We start from the raw sequence: 25,137 nt of genomic DNA on the forward strand, positions 1-25,137 counted from the left end.
TAGGTATCCAATTGGTTTGGCAACAAACGAATCAGGTACAAGAAGAATATCGGCAAGTTTCAGGAAGAAGCCAACCTCTATGCTGCGAAGACGGCCGTGACAGCTGCACACGCAGTAGCAGCAGCTGTGCAGAACAACCAGACCAATTCGCCCACCACACCAAATTCCGGTGCGTACTGGGGGCTCGCTCCCCAACTGGCCCAGGCAGCCTTATGCCACAGTGCCCTGTCCCACAGGCCAGGAAACAAGAGCCATACTGAGGACAGAGTGGACTTAAAAAGGAAGATTTATGTTCAAATGCAGGCTTGTTCTTGAGATGGGTGAATGAGTGGAAGGCCAGAGCCTGTAAACCCACTCTTCACAGTGATTGCCACTCACTAGTAGATTATGGAAGTTTTACACTTAGTAGTGGCTTTCAGTTCAGTAATTAGGCAGAGTGCTATTGCTCATGACTATTTTAGCTATTTCTTTCCAGATACCACTTTAGGATCAGTAGTGGTCTGTGGAGAGTGAAATAGCAGAAGTGGGAAATGCAGCACTTGCTGTGTGTGAGGAAGCTGGAATGCTGGAGGGAAGTGCAGCAGTGCTTTCTGCCCAGCGCCGCTGTCCTTTCTCTGCCTTTCCGCAGCACTGTCTAAGCGGGGCTGACGGCATGCTTAGCAGGTGGCTAGCTGTGAGGGTTATGGTGCTTAATACACGCATGCAAGATTCTTGGATCCTTGTCCGGTACATTTTGGCTGCATTTTATGTGACATTTGTGAGGGGGTTAGAAATACTTTAAAATTTCAGGGAATTTGAATAACAATGAAAGATGTGCAGCTAGTCCAAACAGATGGACTTCAGTAGCAATTCCAGGGGCTTTTCTGAGAAGGTCTCTTAGCTATATCTTTAGAAGTTCAGAAAGTAGGGGGTTTTTTGTTTGTTTTGTCTTGTCTCCTCACCCCCCAGTTCTTTTTAATGGCACATAAAAACAGGTGAAAAGAGAGGGAGGTATATGCATAGCTAAGAAAGAGCTCCTGGAAAAGTCTCTTCTCTGGGTGGCTGTCCACCATGACAGTTAGCCATGTTGACAAGCTCGTGTAATGACTAAATCCTGGAGATCAGCGGAAACAAGGGGAAGGGTCCAGGCCAGCTGCTGGGTGTTTTGGCTTATTTTTTCTTTTTAATTTATTTTGATTTGTCTCTTTGTTTTTGCTTTTGTTTTTTAAGTTTGGGCTTCCCCATTGATGGGACTTCTCCTGAATATGGAGTGACTCACAGGACCCAACTCTCTGGAGTTACTCTCCATCCTCTTAGATCTGGAAATGCTTTATGTTGTGCACAGCCTTTCCCTTCTGTACTTTTTCTCCTCTCCCTGCCTCTAGGTCTTTGAGGATTATGTGTGTAGCTCTCTGTTATTCAGCTACTTAACTCTTTCCTTTCCAGGTTCTTCTGGTTCTTTTAACCTCCCAAATTCTGGGGACATGTTCATGAACATGCAGAGTCTGAATGGGGATTCTTACCAAGGGTCCCAAGTCGGAGCCAATGTGCAATCACAGGTAGGAGAAATGCCCCAGTGGGGCCTTTCTAGCAGGGTAGGGTTTGGGCTCAAAACTCCTTCCTCTGACCCCATGGAAGTGGTCTACACATCCATGCAGAACCTGTGCTGGGTGCTTCCAAACAGGACCCATCTGCCCCGCCATTTAATTTAATGAGAAGTCAAGTGAACAGTGACTTGTGATGATTCAAACCTGATAAACTTTGTGAATGCATTCGGCTCTGGCTTGAGCTCATGGAGAGGGGTTGGGTGCATCTTACTTCTGTCACAAAATAGAACAGAAAAATTGAGTGTGCCAGTGTGTATATGGTTTAAGAACATATTGCTGTTTCATTTCTTAAGTCAGAGTACAAAAACCTGAGTTCTTAAATTATAACTCTATAATTTCTACTCTTTTTTTGTCCTCTTATTTGAGAACAGAACTACTCATATAGTTTTTATACATCTGGATGTGTGTGTATGAGACATAGAGAAAGTGAGAGAGAGAGAGAGTTGAGATAATTCCATATACACAATTCTAAGTAGGTTTTCACCCACAGCCACATCCATTTGGTTGCTGTAGATGGAAAGTTGCATTGCCATGAAGATGTTATTGTTTGGCTGGCATGAAAAACAAAGATTTGTGAGTTTAAATATGCAAAGAATGGTTGAAATTCTGCCAGTCACATTTGATTGATAAATTTGTCTTTCATTGAAGATGTTAAACCCTTGTGGCACACATAATTCAAATTATTTCCTTTTGTAAGTGATGACATTTTAATAGATTTGGGATGATGAATTCTGTTTTGTCTCACTTCTAGGTGGATACCCTCCGTCATGTTATCAATCAGACGGGAGGCTACAGTGATGGCCTTGGAGGAAATTCACTGTACAGTCCACATAATTTAAATGTGAGTACTCTGGGGAGCCAGCTGTAGGAGAACAGTGTCAGGTAAACAGTGACTAATAAAGAAATTAATAGCCATTTGACCTGGCTTCTCATCTTCTTGGCAGGTAGGGAAGGCAGCATCTTTGCTGCACTTTTATTTAAGAACCTAAATGCTTGATGCCGCCTAGATACCCTTAGAAGTCCTCATAGATGCCCAGAAGTGGCTGGTGTCCTGTCATCAGCAGGGACTTAAGCATCAGCCCATTAAGACACCATTTCCTACCATCAGTGCTGTGTTCCAGGGAGACGGTAGAAAACAGGTCATTATCTTAGAACCAGGCAGCAGGAAAAATTCCCAAACAGAACTCAGGTGAAGGTGGTAAGTTTGGAGAATCCCAGGCAGACCAACAAACCAAGCTAAACAAATAATTGTGTTATTAAAAGCATCTTGCTGTATTGTCAATGTGGATGCACAACATATTTGACAATTTTCATTATGGAGGAAATAATTTTAACTTTTGTAACTACTTCACTACAACTTTACCTTTCCCTCCACTGACATGGATGGAAAATGGCAAAACACACAGCTCTGGAAAAGGGGGAAGGGGGCAGGGTAGCAGGTCATCGTGGTGGTGCTGTGGGGTGTGGTGGATGGAGTCTGGGGTTCTAGACTTAGGAAGGAAATTAACTGCCCAGCTCACGGTAGTAGACTCAGGAAGAAAATGGGCAAAATTCTCCCTTTTTAGGGCCTTGGCTTGCTATGAGAGTAAATATTAATGATTTAAAAAGTGATTGAGGATGTTCAATTGTAAAGGGAAAAAAGGACCATTAAATACTCAAATCTTTTACATTTGAAATGTCAAATCTTTCTTTTTGGGCTTATAAATAACTCATAATAACCCACAACAAACCATATAAAAAGCCTTTTAGTTGCATTTCTCCTTTTTCATTTAAGTGTTTTGAAATGCTTCAGAGAATGTGCGATATCCTTATCAACATGATAAAATATGAAACTGTGATTGCCTGCAGCATTTTACAGACATGAATTCCATCTTCACTGATGAGGCTTGATAAGGCGCTGTTGTATAATACAGTGCATAATCTCAAACCACCAGAGTAAGGATTAATTTATTTTGAAAAAAAAGAATGCTTGCTGACAACCTCTCCTCCAGCTGCCACGCTGGGTAAAAATATTGTACATTTGTTGTTTATAAATTTGGATAAAAGAGGAATGATGTTTACTTCAGATGGAATATTTTTAGACTTGTATCTGTGTGAGAGTTTTTCTTTTCCTAAGTAGATTTTCATACCTGAGGGGGGGAAACAGCTTACCTTTTAGAGAAGAGGATTTCTGAGAGTCCACCGAACTCACATGGGCATGTCATTAGCCAACCTGGCAAAACAGAGGCTTTAAAACAATAGCACCATAGCTTTTTTTTTTTTTATTTTAAATACTGTTTCCTTTTGTTTTTCCTAACCTGAATTTGATATGTCTCAAGCCTGGAAAATCCTCTTCCCTTAGGGTCTGGTCATCTCTGTGGGGTTGTTAGGTCATAGAGGTAGAAAAGGTGCTTTGCATGCCAACTCTGCAGTGAATTAGAAGACAGGGAGTTCTCCAGGAACTGTGATCACGGAAGAAGAAACAATGGCTGCCACATGCTCATCTAGGAGCTGTATCCAGGCTGGGTAGGGAATCTAGACAGAGTTCTCAGCAGCCTGGCAGCCCAGGCCTGAAAGAGGGCATTTTGGATGGACTTGCAGAGGAAGTTGCAAATAGATGTGAGGGAGGCAGGAGGCACCTTATGACCCACCCTGACATTGGTGTAGGGGGTTCGGTTCTGGGGGCAGCATGGAGGCAGAGGGTGGTTGGTGCTGCAGGCATGGGGAGCCAGCTCACCCTCACCTCCTCTCCAGAAAGGCCAGCCCCGTCACTTCCACTCAGTGTTCCCCAACTCACGAGGCTGGCACCTCCCTCTTCTTGACTGACATAAAAATATGTAGCGACAAGCTGTCTGCCACAGCAGAAATCTGATCAGACATTGATTTCAGCAATTGCCACTGTAGGCCGAGACATAAGGCGAATTTGTTTCTGAGTACAGTTGTTGCTGCTGCAGGTCTGAGGCAGGAAGGGCCAGCAGCATGTGGAAGGTGAGAGCAACATCCCAAATAGGAGCCTCAGCCACAGATAATTGGAATACAGATTTGAACAGTGTGTGCTGCTCTGCGGCTCATGCATTTTCATTCTGGAAGATCCTATTTGGAGGGAAATTCTGGCCTTCACTTTCCAAGGGTTACAGTAGCTGGCTGTCAGGCGTGTGTGGAAAAAGGGTGGGCAACTGCTTCTCTATGGAAATGATGATTAAGCCAGGGTGAAGTTTAGACTTCATGGAGCCCTGGGTTTCGCTGAGGCATTGCATTGAACTTCCCCACTGCTCCCTTCTTAAGAGATTTCTTTTTGAGTCACTTTAGTTTTACCAGCAGATCAAAGGCCGAGCTTGATGCCAGCATGGGCCTCGCTGAAGCCCTTCTTCGGCATGTTGATTTATTGCCAAGTCTTTACTTGATGGGATGGATTTGTTTTACATGCATTTAATCCCACTTTAACACATGCTGCCAACTCCTGCCACAGTGGGTTTAGAAAATACATTTTGCTAATGCATCTCTGCTCTCATGTTGTCATCCGGGTGTTTTAAATTGGGGAGTAGAATTAATATGTAGACGTGCACCCGTTGAACTGTGTTTCTCCTTTCAGGCTAATGGAGGCTGGCAGGACGCAACAACTCCATCTTCTGTGACTTCTCCTACAGAAGGCCCAGGAAGTGTGCACTCGGATACCTCTAACTAATCTCTGGCCACACTTTTCCCTGAGCTGACATGCCTTGATAAGTGCATTCAGAGCAATAGGAGGAAAAGGAAAGCGTTTTTGTAGCCCACCATCTACAGCTTTACTGTAAAACCTTGTCTTATTCGAGAACTTGGTAAATCTGTTTTTTAAGGAATCATAATCATTTGTATTTATACTTAAAAACACGCAATGTTAAAAAAAAAAAAAAAGCACTTTATCCAATTAGGCCAAGATTTAACATTGTTGACAGTCATGTAGCTATTTTATCATAATTTATTATCAATATTTTACATTAATGGTTTCACAGTTGCCAATTACTTGGCCTTAAGGGTAAAAAGTACAATATACACTAAACCTCAACCGTTAAAGCAGATGCAAAAATTCACCTCACCTAAATTGAACTTCTTGCGTATTTCCATTACTGACTTGGATTGTCTTTCTTTCATATCACTAATGGAGTTGGAATAAAGAGCTGTTTGGCTATCCCTGTTAATGATGGTTGTGTTTAAGAATCTTCCTCGTCACGTTTGTGTTCAGATCTCTTATGTTATAATTAGATCAGAGACTGGTAGCATCGTTTCTCTCTCTGAAAGCACCAGTGCCCAGAGTCTGCTCGGTAATAAAATTATGGATCCAGATTGTTCTGAGAGATGAAGATACTTGCTGCTGATAGTGGTGAAAACGAGATCAATCCGTCTGGGGTTTTACGGTGTGCACTGGGTGCTGCACAGACTTGTCAAGGTTTGCTACGTCCTCTGGGCATCTGCAAAAGGCCCTGCTCTCTGGAGTGTTGTATATAGTGTAGCAAAAGAGTATTTATACATCCCACCAATCAAAACACAGCTTTATTACCTCATGCGAACTCATACAAACCAATAGAATTTCAACATGTTCTGTAGCTTAGAGTGCTCACTTACTACCTCTGAACAATACTCACGCTGTAGTTTGTCTTTCTTATCTTTTTGCATCTTGTAATTAACTCTTTGTTTCCCTTCATAAAATGTAATGTACATTGTAATCTTTTAAAAGAAAAATCAGGGTTGCATTTGCAACTTTTAAAAAACCGAGAGTGGAAACATTGGGTCTTAATTCAACACAGGATCAGTAAAACTGTTGTAAATACTGAGAAACATTTTGAATGTTCTTCATCTTATTACTAATCCATGCAAAAAAAAAAAAAGCAGCGACTAATTGTGATGCATTCAGATTTCAGTATTCAGTACTGTATATTTCACCCTGTGTAATGGGGCCCCCTCTCCTTTCTCTCTTTTTGTATTGTATGCGATTCTGAAACTGATTGAGTCATGAAAATAATTTGTGGCGGTGATTCTAATGTATTAAAAACGTTTCGTGTTCCTTTCTAACTGGATTACACCCTGGATTGAAAAAGTCTTCCTCGTGGTAGTTATATGTAGTTTCAAACATGAATAAACTTTTTGCTTTCATGATTTAATGTTGATGCAGTTTCTTACTTCACTATTTGAGCCAGCCAAGTGCAGGCAGAGGAGAAAGTGCATCCAGCACCAGGCCTAGGAGTGTAACTGCCTCCTGTCGGAGACCACTCTGAGATGACGGTGAGGCTGGGAGGGAAGGAACAGCTGCTGTTGAGTGTGCAGGCGCTGTGCCACCTACTGAACCATCGTTAGGAGTCCTCACTTGATCCTGATGTGGTCAGTAACACCGCAAGGAAAACTCCCCATTTTCATAGATTAGGAAACTGAAGCTCAGAAAACTTAAGTGAATGCCAAAAGGTCACAGACCTAGGACAGCAAGGGGTCACACCTTGAACCCAGGTCTCTCTGCCCTCAGCTCACACTCTCCTGACCTAGTAGTGATGCCTTTGGCACTGGTTAGATGGATTTTTTTTTGAGATAGAGTCTCACTCACTGCAGCGTAAAACTCCTGGGCTCAAGCGATCTTCCTGCCTCAGCTTCCTGAGTGGCTAGGACTACAGGTGTACACCGCCATGCCTGGCTAATTTTTCTTTTTTGTAGAGATGTGGCTTGCTATGTTGCCTAGGCTGGTCTCAAACTCCTGGCCTCAGGCAATCCTCCGACCTTGGCCTCCTGGAGCTCTGGGATTACAGGTGTGAGCCACTGGACCCGATTGAAAAGATTTTTTTTAAGTTCACTTATTTTTCTTTTTTAGAGATGGGTTCTGATTGTGTTGTCCAGGCTGGTCTTGAACTTCTGGGCTCGAGCAATCCTGCCTTGGCTTCCCAAAGTGTTGGGATTACCGGTGTGAGCCACTGCGTCTGGCACACATTAGCTTCTTCACCTTTAACTTCTTTACAGTTAAAGACTAACAAAAGTTTGGAAAGAATGGACCTCAGATGCCACTGAAAAAACAGAATCCCTGCAATATTCAACATACCTTTTTAAACTCTAAATTTGTAATCTTCTAAGACCAATTAAAAATCTTTTAACTGGATTTAACATTTGTTTTCTTCAAATTGTTAGAAATTCCATATGTTTACATATACATCTGTCGCTAATATCTAAATCTTTATAATAAAAGAGGTCAATGGCAGGTAATTGGCCTGTTTACTATATCTCAAGGAAACTGACTCACAGGAAATCAGATTAATGTTAATTAGTTGCAGCAAATTGTCTATGATAGATATAACTGTTTGACTCTTTCAGTTGGTAAAGCCAGGCAAAACAAGGCCTAGGGCCACCATTCCCATTAATCTCCAGGCAGTTACACTGTGAGGGTAAACTTTAGAAAATAGATTGCCCTCCAAAGCCGTCCTCCCTCACTTGGTGCTCAGCCTGCCTGTAGGAATTGCTCCCATGGCTAAATAGTTATTTGCCTGATTCAATTAGCTTGTGGGTCAGCCTTTCTCATCTTTGTAAATAAAACAATATATGCTATGTGGTTTTGCAAAAATGTACTGTGGGAACATAATACATACGCACACCCAAATTTATCTTTAACATTCCGAAGCAGACACTTCCTCAGAACCGCCTTGAGTCTCACCTTGGACCAGCGTGTGGAGAGAAGCACACACCAGTGCTTATAGGAGATTCACACGTTGACTAGCAACCCCTGAGGGAATTATGGGTGTCTCCATTATCCTAGGGAGGCCGAAATGAAAATAGCAATGCTCTTCCTATGTGCTGTGTTAGGAAGCATGTGCACGTTTTCTCTCTTCACTCCTCACCACCCCTCTGGGAGGGTAGAAGCATCCTCACTTCATAGGTGAGGAAACTGGGCCATCATCACACAGGCCCTCTGGCCCAGCCTCTGGTGTCCCCTGGGGTTTGTAAAGCTCTCCAGACATTGAGACTGTGCGGGCATGTCTCACTCCAAATTGGGCGAAATCAGTCATTGATTTTAATAGATTTTCACCAGGTACCTTTTCTGCGTCAAGCAGTGGGTTAGAGGCTAGACTCAGAGATGAGTAAAACCAGACCCCACCCCCTGACCTAGCCCTTCTTGCTCAAGAAGCCAACACTTAGTGAGAGCATCGGAAAGCCTGGTGGGCTTCTGAGCCCTGGGACTGGAGAAGTGGGGGTCCCAAAACCCATTACAAGATCAAAGAGAATAACAGGAAACTGCCAGAAATACCCAGTCAGGGGCAAAGGGGCCTATCCACATACCGCTCTATGCACAAGAACCCGTGTCCTTACTTGAGAGTACATGTGTGTTCACAAGCATATGGAGCCCAAGGGCCTGTGCAGCTGTCCATGTGGGGATGGGTATCAGGCTTCTGATTGGGGTGCACAAGTGGTGTGGGAGTCTCTTAAATCTATTGGACCAGGTGGCCTTGCAAACCAAGCTAGGGCTGTTCTGTAGCCCCCAAACCAAACAATGTCCATGTGCCATTCCCTGGCCAGAAGTAGGGGTGGGAGGGGGCAGCATTCCAGAGAAGTGAAGAAGTAACGTTAGGCTGAGTCTCCCAGGTGGGGTGAAATGCCTGCTGGTGTCAGGAGAAAGGGTCCTCCCCTGTGGGCCAGCCCCCAACCAAGCACCTCCCACATAGTATCTCATTTAATGCCTGTGGAGTCCCACAAGGGGTGCTATTATCTCATTTTCCCATGGGAATCTGGGGCTCAAAGAAGCAACACCACCTGTCCAGAGCCGGGGTTTGCCCTGTGAAGTCCCCATGTGCCACATTCAGCAGCCACTAGTATCAGACAGGCTCTGGTGAACTTGGGCCATCAGGCCTCCAGTATGAGGTCCCGTCTGGGGGGAGGTGACCAGGGAATTCGTCCCTGCTTGTGGCTTTCCTGCCCATGCCTCAGTTGCCTGGGCCACCGGAGTATGGGTGTCCGGTGGGGGGTGTGTGTGTGTGTGTCTGTGTGTGTGGGGGGGGCATGTGTCACAGACTGCGTGTGTGTGTGTGGTGCTATCTGTGTCCACGGATCATGGGGTTGGAGGTGAGAAACAGGAAGACCCTCTTTTCTCCAGCTGTGCTGGGCTGGGCCTGGCACTAATGGGGGCAAACAGAGCACCTCCCTGGGATGGCAGCTGTCACAGTGAAGGTTCTGGAGCCCAGCAGCATGGATTTGAAACCTGGCTCTGCCTCCTACCAGCTGAAGTTCTGAGTGCAGGCCTGCGCACGTTCTCCACGTGTACTTTATCATGGGTAGAATTCTGCCTGGGCCTCAGTGTGTATCCGTGTCCCCATGGGTGTCTTCCCAAGTCCCAGGCTCTGCCCTGCTCAGCTCTGGCCCCAGTCTCCTTAGCTCTCCTGGCCAGACAAGCAGCTCTGGGTTTGAACAGATCTCACCCCCAGGTTCTGGAGCCCAAAAGATGTGTTTTTTTTATTTTTATTTTTTATTTTTATTTTTTTTTGAGACAGAGTCTCGCTCTTGTCTAGGCTGGAGTGCAGTGGTGCAATCTCAACTCATTGCAACCTCCACCTCCCAGGTTCAAGTGATTCTCCTCCCTCAGCCTCCTGAGTAGCTGGGACTACAGGCTCCTGCCACCACACCTGGCTAATTTTTTGTATTTTTAGTAGAGACAGGGTTTCACCATGTTGGCCAGGCTGGTCTCGAACTCCTGACCTCAGGCAATCCACCTCCCTTGGCCTCCCTCCCGAAGTGCTGAGATTATAGGCGTGAGCCACCGCGCCTGGCCCAGATGTGGATTTGAATCCTAGCTTTGCCTCCTACCAGCTGTGTAATCTTGGGCAAGAGACTTAAGGAAGGAGCCTGTCCCCTCATTCCCTGTTCTTGGAACGTCCTTCTGCACCCTCTCCCCTGGTGACTGCCTATCCTTCAAGGCCAAGCCCAGATCACTGTGCCCTCTGGCAGAGCCCCACCCTGCCATTCCCCTCGTGCAGCACTTTTTATCCCTACTGGACATCCCAGCAGAGGCCCTACAGAGTTGGGAAAGGGAGGAGCTGGTGGGGAGGGAGCAGGGGGCACGGGGAAGGGTACACCAGAGAAGCTACAGAGGCAGGAGGCAGGAGATGCTTGCTCTTTAGCTGGTCCCAGACTCCCTCTTGAAATGCTCACAGCGGCCTCCCATGGAAGGTGCAATTATCATCTCTGTTTCACAGATACGGGGACTGAAGCCACTTGGCCAAATACACAAAGAGCCAGAATGTCAGTCTGAAGCCTAAACTCACACTTTTTTTTTTTTTTTTTTTTTTTTGAGATGGAGTTTTGCTCTTGTTTCCTAGGCTGGAGTACAATGGCGTGATCTCAGCTCACTGCAACCTCCTCCACCTCTTGGGTTCTAGCGATTCTCCTGCCTCAGCCTCCTGAGTAGATGGGATTACTGGCATGTGCCACCACATCGGGCTAATTTTTTTTTTTTTTTTTTTTTTTTAGTAGAGGCAGGGTTTCACCATGTTGGTCAGGCTGGTCTTGAACTCCTGACCTCAGGTGATCAGCCTGCCTTGGCCTCCCAAAGTGCTGGGATTACAGGCGTGAGCCACCGCACGCGGCCAACTCACATTCTTATTCCTTTGTGCCTTGCTATCTTATCAGTGTCTCTTTCTCATCATGCTGGGTCTGCAGGTTCACTATGAGCCTTAGGCAGGGCAGAGCGGAGAAGGGGAAGAATGCCAGTCTCCTCCCAACACCCCATCAGAGCCACTGGCGCCTCTCCCCAGCAGCTGAAGATCCCAGAGACACCCTCAGGAAGGCTGCTGTGTCCACAGATGCTTCTGGCCAACAGTAGGTCTGCAACTGGTCCCTGCTGAGCCCAGCAACCCAGCCCATGGACAACCAGCACAACCACTCCCAGCCTGATGACTTGGCTGTGGCAGACTCAGCCATGTGCAGGTGGCCTGCTTCCGTCTGGACGCCACCAAATGTACTGCCAGGAGCCACACCTCACTGCCAAGTGGGTACAGCCCCTTCACAGAGACAAAGAATGGATGCCCCGGGGCAGTGTGACCTCACAGCTAGGAAGTACCGTGGCTTAACGCTGACGAATATGGGCTCTTGAGTGAAGCTACCCAGGGTTGAATCCAGGCCCTGCCTCCTATCAGCTGTGTGTCCTTGGGCAAGTCACGTAACCTCCCTGTGCCTCAGTCTCCTCCTCTGTCAAGCACCTGCCTCCTGGCATCACAGGGTAGATCATGCAAGTTGGTCCAGATAAAGCCCTTCGAGGCTGGCTGCTCTTATTCTCTATCTACAACCTGCCCTGTGGGGGTGATTTGCACTCGGATTCCAGCTTGCGCAGATGCCACGTGGCTCTTGCAAGTCCCACGTCACCCACTGTGGATAAAACCCAGGTCTTCTGACACCCTGGTAGATGCATCTTCCTCCAAAGCATGAAGAACCCGAGCACAGAGTCAGGCCGAGTCCTGCCACTCACCTGCTGTGTGATCTTGGCCATGGGATTTCTTCTCTCTGCAGCCTCAGTTTTCTCATCTGTAAAATGAGGACTTTGTTTTCACCTAACTCGTAGGGCTGTTGTAAAGATTGAGTGAGTTGCTGCACTCAATGACGCCTGGCCGGGGATGGGGTGCGTTTTCTTGTTGTTATTGTTACACTGTGCCCCGGGTCAGAAGGGGATGCCCTTCTCCAGCCCCTCTGGCTGGAATGATTACTTCTGGTCAGACACAGGGTTACCAGGGCATGTCAGTGGCCGAGTGAGGGTCCTGGGGGTGGTGCGGCCTCTTCAGCCCACCTACTCCAGCCTGCCACCCCCAACCCTCAAGTCTGGCCTGAGGCGGAGGCCTCACCTCTCACCACCATCTCAAGAGACAATAAAAGACTGATTCTTTTTTCCTGGTAAAATTTCAGCAGAAAGTATACGCATCATTAAATATGGAAATCCAGAATTTTATTAGCAATCTGCTAGATCTGAACTGACGCCAATTAAACAAAAAAGATATCATTTGTAAAAAGGCAGAGTTCAACTTGTATTAAATATGAAATGCAATTTTCTCCTGGTTTTGATTTATTACTGGTGGTCCATTGTTCAAAGAAGCATGTTATATTTCAATAGAGAAATATTGTTTATTCATTAATATTTTAAAACGGGCTTATTGCTGTGCATGGCTCTCACCGAATGAAACTTATGATTTAAAACATGAATTAATAAACACATTTGAAAGTGTTAGACGAGATCACAACCTCTCATTTTTCATTTTCCGGGAGCATATTAAATTTTTATAATTCTGCATCTACAGTTTTTTCTTTTAAATAAAGATGCAGATTCCGAATTACTCTGCTAATTTCAGGTAACCAGGAGCGAAAAGCAATATCGTAGGGAATGGTGTCAGAATCACAGAATCCCCAAGAAGATGCTCAGGTTTATTTTTGTAATATTCATAAATCAAAATAAATGAGCTTTGTGCAGGAGGCAGCGTTCATGCGCGTGAGGTGCCGGCTGGAGTGGGCCTCTGCATCGGGGCTGTCTATGTGTGCAGGTGGGTTGGGTGCATCAATGCTCACATGCACATGTGTGTGTGCTCCTGAGTGCTCCACAGAAACACACATGCATCACCCTAGATTCTTGAGAGTGTGCAATCTGAATGCATCTCAGTTTTTTGGTTCAATGTTCAAGCATTATTTATTGAGCACCTACTATGTGCCAAGCCATGCTGGTTACTGAGGATGAGCAGGTGACAGCAGGATCTCCTTGCCGTTCTCCCACACAGCTGCTGGAGCCACCTCTCCCCCAGGACATTGGGGGCTCTTGAGTTCCCCACAGTCCCTTGAAACATCTTAAACAATGCCTTCTTTCTGGTGAGCTCTTGGGAAATACTTGTTGCTGAGTGAATAGACTGGAAGCGTAGGGAAGAGAGAGATCTTTACAGGCTCGAGGTAAAGAAGAGCTTCTGCCAACATGAGTTGAATTAGACCAGGAGAAAGGCACAGCCAGAGCTGGGCACGGTGCCTCACATCTGTAATCCCAGCATTTTGAGAGGGCGAGGTGGGAGGATCTTTTGAGCCCAAGAGTTTGCGACAAGCCTGAGCAAATGATAAAACCCCATGTTTACAAAAAATACAAAAATTAACCAGACATGGTGGTGCACGCCTGTAGTCCCAGCTACTCAGGAGGCTGAAGTGAGAGGATCACCTGAGCCTGGGAGGTCAAGACTGAGGTGAGCCAAAACAGTTGGAAGAAATGGAGTCAGGAGAGAGGGGTGTGTCCTGAGGACAGGGAGGAACTTCCATCTGTGGAGTACCCTTTGCACCGACAGCTCACACCCTGTGCAGCCCCTGCTGATCCCAACTTACTGCTGCCTTCCAAACTCCCTATGAGACATGTGCTGTCATGAACCCATTTTACAGTGGAGGCAGCAGAGGCCTGAGAGGGTAAAGATTCACACACAAGGTCTCAGAGTCAGTAAGTAGCTTGCCTTTGGGTCTAGATCTGGCGTCCATGCTGTCTCTAAATAGGCCAGGCCCAGAAAGACAGTTTGCAAAATAGGCCAGTGGGGTTGTGTTGTCCCAAGGTGTGTGGGGAGGCGGGGGTTTGGAGGAGTCTTGGGGAAGGGGACTTGGACATGGCCTGGGGGCAGTAGAGGCCCAGGAAAGTCACTAGCGCCCCCCCAGGAATAGTGCTGCCCTGCTCCCCCTCACACACACACATGCAAGCATTTCTCTAGAGTGGAATTGCTGGCCTTGAGTAGGCACCCCTCTTCAGCCTTACTAAGGCACACCAAATTGTTTTCCAAAGTGGTTGTACCAGTTTATACTTCTGCAGGGGAATGGCATGGCCTGGGTGGGGGACGCTGGAGGAGAGACAAATGTTGACAAGTATTTTCAATTTTCTTCCCGCCTGGTGGTTAGATAATGATATATCAATGTGATTGCAATTTGAATTTTTATGATTATTAAAGAGGTTGAGCATCTTTTCACATGTTTATTCATTATTTGCATTTTCTCTTCTGTTAAGTGCATGTTGGAGCCATTTACCCATTTTTTCTTACATCATTTGTCTTTTTCTTATCGATTTGTAAAAATTTATTTATTTGTTTGTTTGTTTGTTTGTTTGAGATGGAGTCTCTCTCTGTCGCCCAGGCTGGAGTGCAGTGGCGTGATCTCGGCTCACTACAACCTCCGCCTCCCGAGTTCAAGTGATTCTCATGCCTCAGCCTCCTGAGTAGCTGGGATTACAGGCACCCACCACCACGCCCAGGTAATTTTTGTATTTTTAGTAGAGACAAGTTTTTGCCATGTTGGCCAGGCAGGTCTCAAACTCCTGGCTTCAAGTGCTCTGCCTGCCTTGGCCTCCCAAAGCACTGGGATTACAGGTGTTGAGCCACTGTTCCCAGCCAAAGTGTAGGATGTTTTAATGAACAGTTCAGTACTTAATTTTAAAGAAAGCAATTTTGGCCAGCTGTGGTGGCTCATGCCTATAATCCCAGCACTTTGGGAGGCCCAGGCAGGTGGATTGCCTGAGGTCAGGAGTTCGAGACCAGCTTGGTCAACATGGTGAAACCCTGGCTCTACTAAAAATGCAAAAATTAGCCAGGCATGGTAGCACACACCTGTAATCCCATCTATTTGGGAGGCTGAGGCAGAAGAATCACTTGAACCCAGGAGGCAGAGTTTGCAGTGAGCCGAGATCACGCTGCTGCACTCCAGCCTGGGCAACAGAGCAAGATGCCATCTCAAAAATAAAATAAAATAAAATAAAATAAAATAAAATAAAGTAAGCAATTTTTAAGTTCCTTTATAGTTACTCCTTTTTGCATATGGTTTGAGATAGGGGTCTGATTGTCCCACACAATTTATTGGAAAGTTCATCTTTTCCCCACTGGTCTGCAGGAGCATCTCCATCATGCATCAAATGTCTCCATGTGTTGATCTGCTCCTGGGCTGTCCTGGCTGTTGAACTGTGTGTCTATCTCTGAACCAGTGTAGTAACACTGGCTTCACTCTCAGAGTTTTATAATTAGTCTTGATACCTGATATAGCAAGCTCTCTCACTTTGTTCTTCAAGATTACATTGGCCATTCTTAGCCCTTTGCATTTCTGTAGAAATTTTAGAATTAGCTTGTCAAGTTTCATATGTAAAAATCTGTTGGAATTTTAATTGAGATCACATTGAATAAATAGATGAAGGGAGGGGAATTGACATCTTTAAAATATTGAGTCTTTTAATCCATGAACAAGACATCTATCTTCATTTATTTAGATCTTTTAAAATGTCTTACAATAAAATTTTATAATTTTCTCCATCAAAATCCTCAGGCTCCTTACTCCTTGGTACCAAGCCCCTCCATATTAAAACTCCAAATTTCTCTTTGTCTAAACTTTCTGTGTTTGGGCCATGTCCAGGGGTCTGGCCTTTCTCAACATGAAGTCCCATCCAAAGTGTGGCACCACTCTCTGAGAAGCAAGCTCCTGTCTCTTGGACTATGAAGTCAGACAACTCTTCCTTTCTGCTTCCCCACTCCCTGTCTTCTTCTTCCCTCTCTTCCTTTCTTCTTCCCTCCCTTCTCCTTCCTCCCTCTCCTTCCCTCTTTTCTGTCTCTCCTTTCTTCCTCCCTCCCTCCCTTCCTCTCTCTCCTTTATTCCTCCCTTCCTTCTTCCCTCTCTCCCTCCCTCCCTCCCTTCCTTCCGTTCTTTTTGGTTATTAATTAATAAACTTGATTTTTTAAAGCAGTACTGAGTGGAAAGTGCAGAGTTCCTACACACCCCTGTCCCCCCCAACACGCAACCTCCACAACATCCCCCACAACAGAGGTACTTTTGTTACAATCAATGAAACTATGTCGACACGTCAGTATCATCCAAAATCTGGAGATTACATTAGGGTTTGCTTTGGTGGTGTGCATTCTGTGAATTTTGACAAATGTACGATGACATGTATCTACCATTGTAGTATCATACAGAATAGTTTCAATGCCCTAAAAATCCTCTGCATGGTGCCATTTATCTTTCCCTCCCCCTAACCCCTGTCAACCACTGATCCTTTTATTGTCTCCATAGCTTTGCCTTTTCTAGCATGTTATATAGTTGGAATCAGATAGTATGTAGCCTTTTCAGACTGGCTTCTTTCACTTAGCAAAATGCATGTAAGTTCCCTCCATGTCTTTTCATGGCTTGCTGGCACATTCCTTTTAAGTGTTGAGTAACATTCCATCGTCTGGATGTGTCACAGTTTATTCAGTCACCTACTGAAAGACATCTTAGTGCTTTCCAAGTTTTGGCAATTATAAATAAAGCTACTATACACATTTGTGTGAGGTTTTTTTGTGGACCTAAGTTTTTAGTTCATGTGGGAAGATACAAAAGAGTATAATTGCTGGATTGTATGGTAAGAATATGTTTAGTTTTTTTGAAAACTGCCAAACTATCTTCCAAAGTCACTGTAGCATTTTGCATTCCTTCCAACAATGAATATGAGTTCCTGTTGCTCCACATCCTCTCCAGCATCTGGCGTTGTCGGTGTTTGAGATTTTGGCCATTCTAGCAGGTGTGTTGTGGTATCACATTGTTGTTTTAATTTTCAGTTCTCTAGTGACATATGATGTCCTTTTCATTTGCTTATTTGCCATCTGTACATCTTCTTTGGTAAAGTGTCCAACTCTTTTGCCATTTATTTTATTTTTTTTTAAGACAGAGTCTCACTCTGTCATCCAGGCTGGGGTGCAGTGGCCCAATCTTGGCTTACTGCAACCCCTGCCTCCCAGACTCAAGCCATCCTTCCACCTCAGCCTCCTGAGTAGCTTGGGACTACAAGTGTGCACCACAATGCCTGACTAATTTTTGTATTTTTTTGTAGAGACAATGTTTCACCATTTTTCCCAGGCTTGTCTCAAACTCCTGAGCTCAAGGGATCCACCTGCCTCAGCCTCCCAAAGTGCTGGAATTACAGGAAGTGAGCCACCATGACCAGCCTTGCCCATTTTTAAACTGGGTTGTTTGTTTTCTTCTTGATGAGTTTTAATTCTTTGTATATTCTGGATAACAGTCCTTTATCAGATGTGTCTTTTGCAAATATTTTATCTGAGTCTATGGCTTGTCTTCTTAGTCTCTTGACATTGTCTTTTGGAGACCAGAAGTTTTAAATTTTAATAAAGTCCAGCTTATCAATTCTCTATTTCATGGATTGTGCCTTTGGGGTTGAATCTAAAAATTCATCACCATACTCAGGGTCATCTAGGTTTTCTCTTATTTTTTTTTCTAGGAGTTTAATAAGTTTTGCACTGTATACTTTATAGAGTCTATAATCCATTTTGAGTTAATTTTTGGGAAGGGGGTAAGCTTTGTGCCTACATCATATTTTTGTATATGGATGACCAGTTATTCCAGCACTATTTTTGAAAAGACTATCTTTGTTTCATAGCCTTAGCTCTTCTGTCAGCTTACGATACTTATGTGGGTATGTTTCTGCTTTCTTTATTCTGTTCCACTGATCTATTTTTCTATTCTTTCACCTATACCATACTATCTTAATTACCTTAGCTTTACAGTAAGTCTTGAAGTTGGGTAGTGTCAGTCTGACTTTGGGCTTCTCCTTCAATATGAACCAACTATTCTGGGTCTTTTACCTCTCCATATAAATTTTAGAATCATTTTGTTTATGTCTACAAAATAACTTGCTGGGATTTTGACTGAGTTGTGTTGAATATATAAATCAAGTTGAGAAGAGCTGACATCTAGACAATATTGACTCTTCCTATCCATGAACATGAACTATCTCTCCGTGTATTTTATTCTACTTTACTATCTTTTGTCAGAGTTTTGTAGTTTTTCTTACATAGCTCTTGTACACATTTTGTTATATTTATACCTAAGTAGTTTTGAGTGCTAATGTAAATGGTAATGTGTTTTTTATTTTAAATTCCACTTGTTCATTGCCAATATATAGGGAAACAGCTGGCTTTTATTTATTTATTTATTTTTAAAATATTCTTATTTATTTATTTTTTTTTATTATACTTTAAGTTTTAGGGTACATGTGCACAACGTGCAGGTTTGTTACATATGTATACATGTGCCATGTTGGTGTGCTGCACCCATTAACTCATCATTTAACATTAGGTATATCTCCTAATGCTATCCCTCCCCGCTTCCCCCCACCCCACAACAGTCCCTGGTGTGTGATGTTCCCCTTCCTGTGTCCATGTGTTCTCATTAACAGTTGGCTTTTAAATATTAATCTTGTATACTGCAGCCTTGCTACAATCACTTGTTAGTTCCTTTAGTTTTTTAATTCACTCAGTTTTTCTACCTAGATAATTATGTTATCTGCAATGACAGTTTTATTTCTTCCTTTCCAATCTCAATATGTTTTATTTCCTTTTCTTGTCTTATTGCATTAGCTAGAATTGCCAGTACAATATTAAAAAGCAGTGGTGAGAGAATATATCTTTGTTTTGTTTCTGATCTTAGTGGGGGAGCTTCTAGTTCTCATCACTAAGTATGATGTTAGTTGTAGGTTTTTTGTAGATATTCCGTATCAAACTGATGAAGCTCCCCTCAATTTCTGTTTACTGAGAGGTGTTTTGTTTTGTTTTGTCTTAATAATGAATGGGTGTTGGACTTTGTTAGGTGCTTTTTCTGCACCTACTGATGTGATCACATGATTTTTCTTTAGTCTGTTGATGTAATAGATTACATTAATTGATTTCCAAATGTTGAACAAACCTTGCATACCTGGGAAAATTCCCACTTGGTGGTAGTGCGTAATTCTTTTTATACGTTGTTGGTTCCAATTTGCTAGTAGTTTTTGAAGATTTCTGCATTTATGTTCATGAGAAATATTTTTCTGTAGTTATCTTTTCTTGTAATGCCTTTGGTTTTGATATTAGGATAATACTGGCCTCATAGGATAAGTTAGAATACAGTCACTGTACTTCTATCTTCTGAAAAAGATTGTAGAGAATTGGTATAATTTCCTTCTTAAATGTTTGGTAACATTTTCCATCTGCTTTGTGTTTTGGAAGGTTATTAATTGTTGATTCAATTTCTTTAATAGATATAGACCTATTCTGATGTCTATTTCTACTTGTGTGAATTTTGGCAGATTTTATTTTTCAAGAAATTGGCCCATTTCATCTAGGTTACATTTGCGTGCATAGACTTGTTCATAATATTTCTCTATTCTTTTAGTGTCCATGGGATCTGTAGTGATGTTTCCTTTCTGTTTCTGTTGCCTTTTTTGTTAGCAATTTGTGTCTTCTCTCCTTATTTCTTAGCCTTTCTAGAGGCTTATCGATTTTTTTTTTTTGAGGTGGAGTCTCACTCTGTCACTGGAGTGCAGTGGTGTGATCTCAGCTCACTGCAACCTCTGCCTCCCAGGTTCAAGTGGTTCTCCTGCCTCAGCCTCCTGAGTAGCTGGGACTACAGGTATCCACCCCCATGCATCGCTAATTTTTGCATTTTTAGTAGAGATGAAGTTTTACCACGTTGGCCAGGCTGGTCTCGAACTCCTGACCTAATGTGGTCCACTTTCCTCAGCCTCCCAAAGTGCTGGGATTACAGGAGTAAGCCACTGTGTTCAGGTGAGGCTTATTGATTTTATTGATCGTTTCAAAGAAACAGCTTTTGGTTTTGTTGATTTTCTCTATTGATTTCCTGTTTTCAATTTTATTAGCATCTGCTCTAATTTTTATTTCTCTTCGTGTGCTCATTTTGGATTTAATTTGCTCTTTTTTTTTCTAGTTCTCTAACATGGAAACTTAGATTATTGAGTTTAGCCCTTCTTTTCCATTATATGTATTCTATGTTGTAAATTTTCCTCTAAGCACTGCTTTTGCTGCATCCCACAGTTTTCTGTAAGTTGTATTTTCATTTTCATTTTGTTCAAAATACTTTAAAATTTCAGGTTGTGTGTGATGGCTCATACCTGTAATCCCAGCACTTTGGGAAGCCGAGGCAGGTAGATCACCAGAGGCCAGGAGTTTGGGACCAGCCTGGCCAACATGGTGAAACGCTGTCTCTACTAAAAATACAAAAATTAGCTAGGTGTTGTGGCATGCGCCTGTAATCCCAGCTACTCAGGTGGCTGAGGCAGGAGAATCTTTTGAACCCAGGAGGCAGAGGTTGCAGTGAGCTGAAATCATACCTTTGCACTCCAGCCTGGGCCACAGAGCAAAACTCCATCTCAAAAAAAAAAAAAAAATTTTTTTTTAAAATTTTAGTTGAGGTTTATTCTTTGAACCATGTGTTACTTAATCTCCAAGTGTTTTGGGATTTTTGAGCTATCTTTTTTTTTCTTTTTCTTTTTATTGAGACAGGATTTCACTCTGTCACCCAGGCTGGGATGCAGTGGCACAATCTTGGCTCACTGCAGCCTCTGCCTCCCAGGCTCAAGCAATCCTCCTGCCTCAGCCCCCTGAGTAGCTGGGACCACAAGTGTGAGCCCCTGGCTAAAGTTTTTTATATTTCATAGAGATGGGGTTTCTCCATTTTGCCCAGGCTGGTCTCAAACTCCTGGGCTCAAGCAATCCACAAACTTTGGCCTCCCAAAGTGCTAAGATTATAGGCATGAGCCACTGTGCCTGGCTGAGCTATCTTTACTGTTATTAATTTCTAGTTTAATTTCACTGTTGTCTGAGAGCAGACTTTGTATGATTTCTATTATTTTAAATTTGTTAAGGTGTGTTTTATGGACCAGAATGCGGTCTATCTTGGTGAATATTCCATTTGAGTTTGAAAAGAATGTGTAAACTTCTGTTGTTATATGAAGTAGTTTATAGATATTAATTATATTCAGTTAATTGATGGTGCTGTTGAACTCCCCTATATCCTTACTGATTTTCTACCTGCTGAAACTGTTCATTTCTGATACGGGGGTGTTGAAGTCTCCAACTATGAAAGTGGATTCATCTGTTTTTCCTTGCATTTCTATTAGTTTCTGCCTCATGTATTTTGATGCTTTCTTAAGATTATTATGTCTTTTTGGAGAATCGATTATTTTGTCATTATGTAATACCTCTCTTTATCCTGATAACTTTCCTTGTTCTGAAGTCAGCTCTGTCTGAAATTCATATAGCTACTTCTGCTTCATTTGTGTTGTATAATATCTTTCTTCATCCCTTTACTTTTAATCTATATATGTTTTTATACTTAAAGTGGTTTTCTTGTAGACAACATACACTTGGGTCTTGCTTTTTAAAATCTACTCTGACAATCTCTGTCTCCAAATTGGTATATTTCGTATGTTTACACCATTGACATTTAAAATACTTATGCTATAGTTGTATTAATGTCTACCATATTTGTTGCTTTTCCATTTGTTGCACTTGTTTCTTGTTCCTACTTTTGTCTTCCACACTTTTTCTGCCTTTTGTGGTTGTAATTGTGTATTTTATGATTCCATTTTCTCTCCTTTCTTAGAATATAAATTATGCTTTTTTTTTTTTTTACTGAATTCTTGTTTACCAAAGACATTTCTACTTTTTAAAAGTGGCTACACTAGAGTTTGCAATATACAACTCCATTTTCCATTGCAATCCAACTCAATTTTCAAATAACACTATACCACTTTCATGGATAGTGCCATACCATATAATCACAAAATATTCCTCATTCCTCCCTCCTATCCCTTGTATTATTGCTCTTACACATTTCACTTGTACTTAGCCTACATGAGCATTATACATATGCATACATAATTGAATACACTGTTGCTATAATTACTTTGAACAAACTATTTGTTACATCAATTAAGAATAAGAAAAATAAATGTTTTTATTTTATCATCACTTATTTCTTCTCCAATCCTTTTCCCTTCTTCATGTAGATCTGAGTTTCTAACTTATTTTCCTTCTCACTAAATAACTTCTTTTTAACACTTCTTGCAAGGCAAATGTATTGGAAACAAATTCCATCAAATTGTTATTTGCCTGAGAAAGTCTTTATTTCTTCTTCACATTTGAAGGACAATTTTGCAGAGTGTAGACTTCTAGGTTAATGAAGTTTTGTTTTTTCTGTCTCTCATCACTTTAATATTTCACCCCACTCTCTTCTTGCTTGCATGGTTTCTGAGGATAAGTCAGATGTAACTCTTATCTTTGAGTCTCTGTGGGTAAAGTGCTTATTCCCCTCTGATTTGTTCAAGATTTTTTAATTTATCTTTGATTTTCTGACATTTGAATATAATATGCCTAGACTTTTTCTTTTTTGGCACTTATCCTGCTTGTTGTTCTTTGAACTTCCTGGATCTGTGGTTTGACATCTCACATTAATTTGGAGAAACCTTCAGCCACTACTGCTTCAAATGTTCCCGGCCAGGCGAGGTGGCTCACGCCTGTAATTCCAGCACTTTGGGAGGCCGAGGCAGGCAGATCACGAGGTCAGGAGATTGAGATCATCCTGGCTAACACGGTGAAACCCCGTCTCTACTAAAAATACAAAAAATTAGCCGGGCGTGGTGGCGGGTGCCTGTATTCCCAGCTACGCAGGAGGCTGAGGCAGGAGAATGGTGTGAACCCGGAAGGCAGAGCTTGCAGTGAGCCGAGATGGCGCCACTGCGCTCTAGCCTGGGCGACAGCGAGACTCCGACTCAAAAAAAAAAAGAAAATGTTCCCTCCCTCCCTCCCTCCCCCCCCCTCCTTCCTTCCTTCCTTCCTTCCTTCCTTCCTTCCTTCCTTCCTGTATATCCATTAATGCATTTATACCTTTTCTAACAGTTGTTCCACAATTCTTGGATATTCTGTTCTGGTTTGTCTGTCTGCTTTTTTCCAAGTCATTGTTTTCCTTGCTTTTTAGTTTTGGAAGTTTCTGTTGTCATATCCTTGGGCTCAGAGATTCTTTCCTCCACATGTACAGTCCACTGATGTGCTGGTTAAAGGAATTCTTTATTTCTGTTACAGTATCTTTTCATCTTTATCATTTCTTTTTTATTCTTTCTTAGAATTTCCATCTTCCTGATTATATTGTCCATCTGTTCTTGCATGTTGTCTACTTTTTCAATTAAGGCCCTTAGCACATTAATCATAGTTTTTAAAAAATCCTGATTTGATAATTCCAACACTCCTGCCATATCTTGTTCTGATGCGTTTTCAGTCTCTTCAAACTCTGTTTTTGCCTTTTAGTATGCCTTGTAATTTTCTGTTAAAAGGTGTATTGGGTCAAAGAAACTGTGGTAAATAGGTCTTTAGTAATGTGGTGGTAAGGTGCGGGGAGGGGAAGCATTGTATAATTCTATAATTAGGTCATTTTTTGGTGAGCCTGTGCTCCTGAACTTTGAACTTCACCAGTGCTTTTTAGTTATTTTCCCTCCCTGTTCGGTGGAACAGGATGACTAGAAGCTACTGGAGTTAAGTATTCCCTTTCCCCCACGTGGGTTATTCTCTGATAAAACCCCAGCAGGTTAGGCTCTGGTAAAATAATTTCTCCTGAGGGCAATGTATTAGTTCATTCTCACAATGTTATGAAGAAATACCCAAGATTAGGTAATTTATAAAGGAAAGAGGTTTAATTGACCTACAGCTCTGCAGGGCTGGGGAGGCTTCAGGAAACTTATAATCATGGTGGAAGGGGAAGCAAACATGTCCTTCTGCACATGGTGGCAGGAAGGAGAAGCATGAGAATGGAGCAAAGGGGGAAGCCCCTTATAAAACCATCACATCTCGTGAGAACTTACTCACTATCATGAGGATAGCATGGGGGAACTGCCCCCTTAATTCAATTGCCTCCCACCACATCCCTCCTATGACATGTGGGGATTGTGGGAACTACAGTTCAAGATGAGATTTGGTTGAGGACACAGCCAAACCATATCAAGCTGTCCTTGTTAAGAAGAAAAAAATGGGCCGGGCATGGTGGCTCACGCCTGTAATCCCAGCACTTTGGGAGGCTGAGGCCAGTGGATTATGAGGTCAGGTGTTTGAGACCAGCCTAGCCAACATGGTGAAACCCCGTCTCTACTAAAAATACAAAAATTAGCCAGGCATGGTGGCAGGTGCCTGTAATCCCAGCTACTCGGGAGGCAGAGGCAGGAGAATTGCTTGAACCCAGGAAGCAGAGGTTGCAGTGAGCTGAGATCGTGCCACTGCACTCCAGCCTAGGTGACAAAGGAAGACAAAAACTCCAGCCTAGGTGACAAAAGAAGAGAAAAAACAAAAGGAAGAAGAAAAGAATGATCTGGTGTATTTTAAAATGGGTTGTTTCCCCCTCCCTCACTGGAAGCATGAGGGGATTCTTCTCCAATATTTATTGTGACAATCTTGTAGAGCTCTAGAGGAAAAACTCACAAAAGTGTGGGTGCCCCTCATGATTGGGTCCCCTGGAGTTTTCAACTCTCAGACTTTTCCACCTTGACCTCCTAGTAAGTTATTTCTTACATTTAAGGTTTTCCTACCCTGGTGCTGGTTCTTGTGGAATTTTCTGCTCATGATTTTCTGCTCCAGTAAGTTGTGATTCTCTGAATCTGCCCTGTCTCTCTCTTTAATTTTGGGGCAGCTGTTTGTTTTGTGACCTTCTCTGGCAAATCTAAGAAAAGTTGTTGATTTTTCAGTTTGTTCACCATTTTACTTGTTGTGAGGATACAGTGTCAACTTCTACACTT

The 25,137-nt window shown here is 43.0% G+C and overlaps 1 protein-coding gene across 5 annotated transcripts in view; it reads left to right on the forward strand.

Moving 5' to 3' along the window:
- The window catches only part of PBX3 (PBX homeobox 3), a 222,793-nt gene extending 216,095 nt beyond the window's left edge, over window positions 1-6,698 (forward strand). For 3 of the 5 annotated variants that reach the window (XM_054500706.2, XM_063649931.1, XM_063649932.1), the window contains 4 exons: window positions 4-169; window positions 1,426-1,538; window positions 2,338-2,427; window positions 5,158-6,698. In XM_054500706.2, coding sequence (XP_054356681.1) covers window positions 4-169; window positions 1,426-1,538; window positions 2,338-2,427; window positions 5,158-5,250 — 462 coding nt within the window. In that variant the 3' untranslated portion in view covers window positions 5,251-6,698. The remainder of the gene's footprint in view (window positions 1-3; window positions 170-1,425; window positions 1,539-2,337; window positions 2,428-5,157) is intronic. The other 2 variants (XM_063649933.1, XM_054500707.2) reach the window with 1 other exon arrangement.
- The last annotated feature ends 18,439 nt before the right edge of the window (window positions 6,699-25,137 follow it).

Source organism: Pongo pygmaeus, chromosome 13, assembly GCF_028885625.2.
Source record: "Pongo pygmaeus isolate AG05252 chromosome 13, NHGRI_mPonPyg2-v2.0_pri, whole genome shotgun sequence".
Taxonomy (NCBI): Eukaryota; Metazoa; Chordata; class Mammalia; order Primates; family Hominidae; genus Pongo; species Pongo pygmaeus.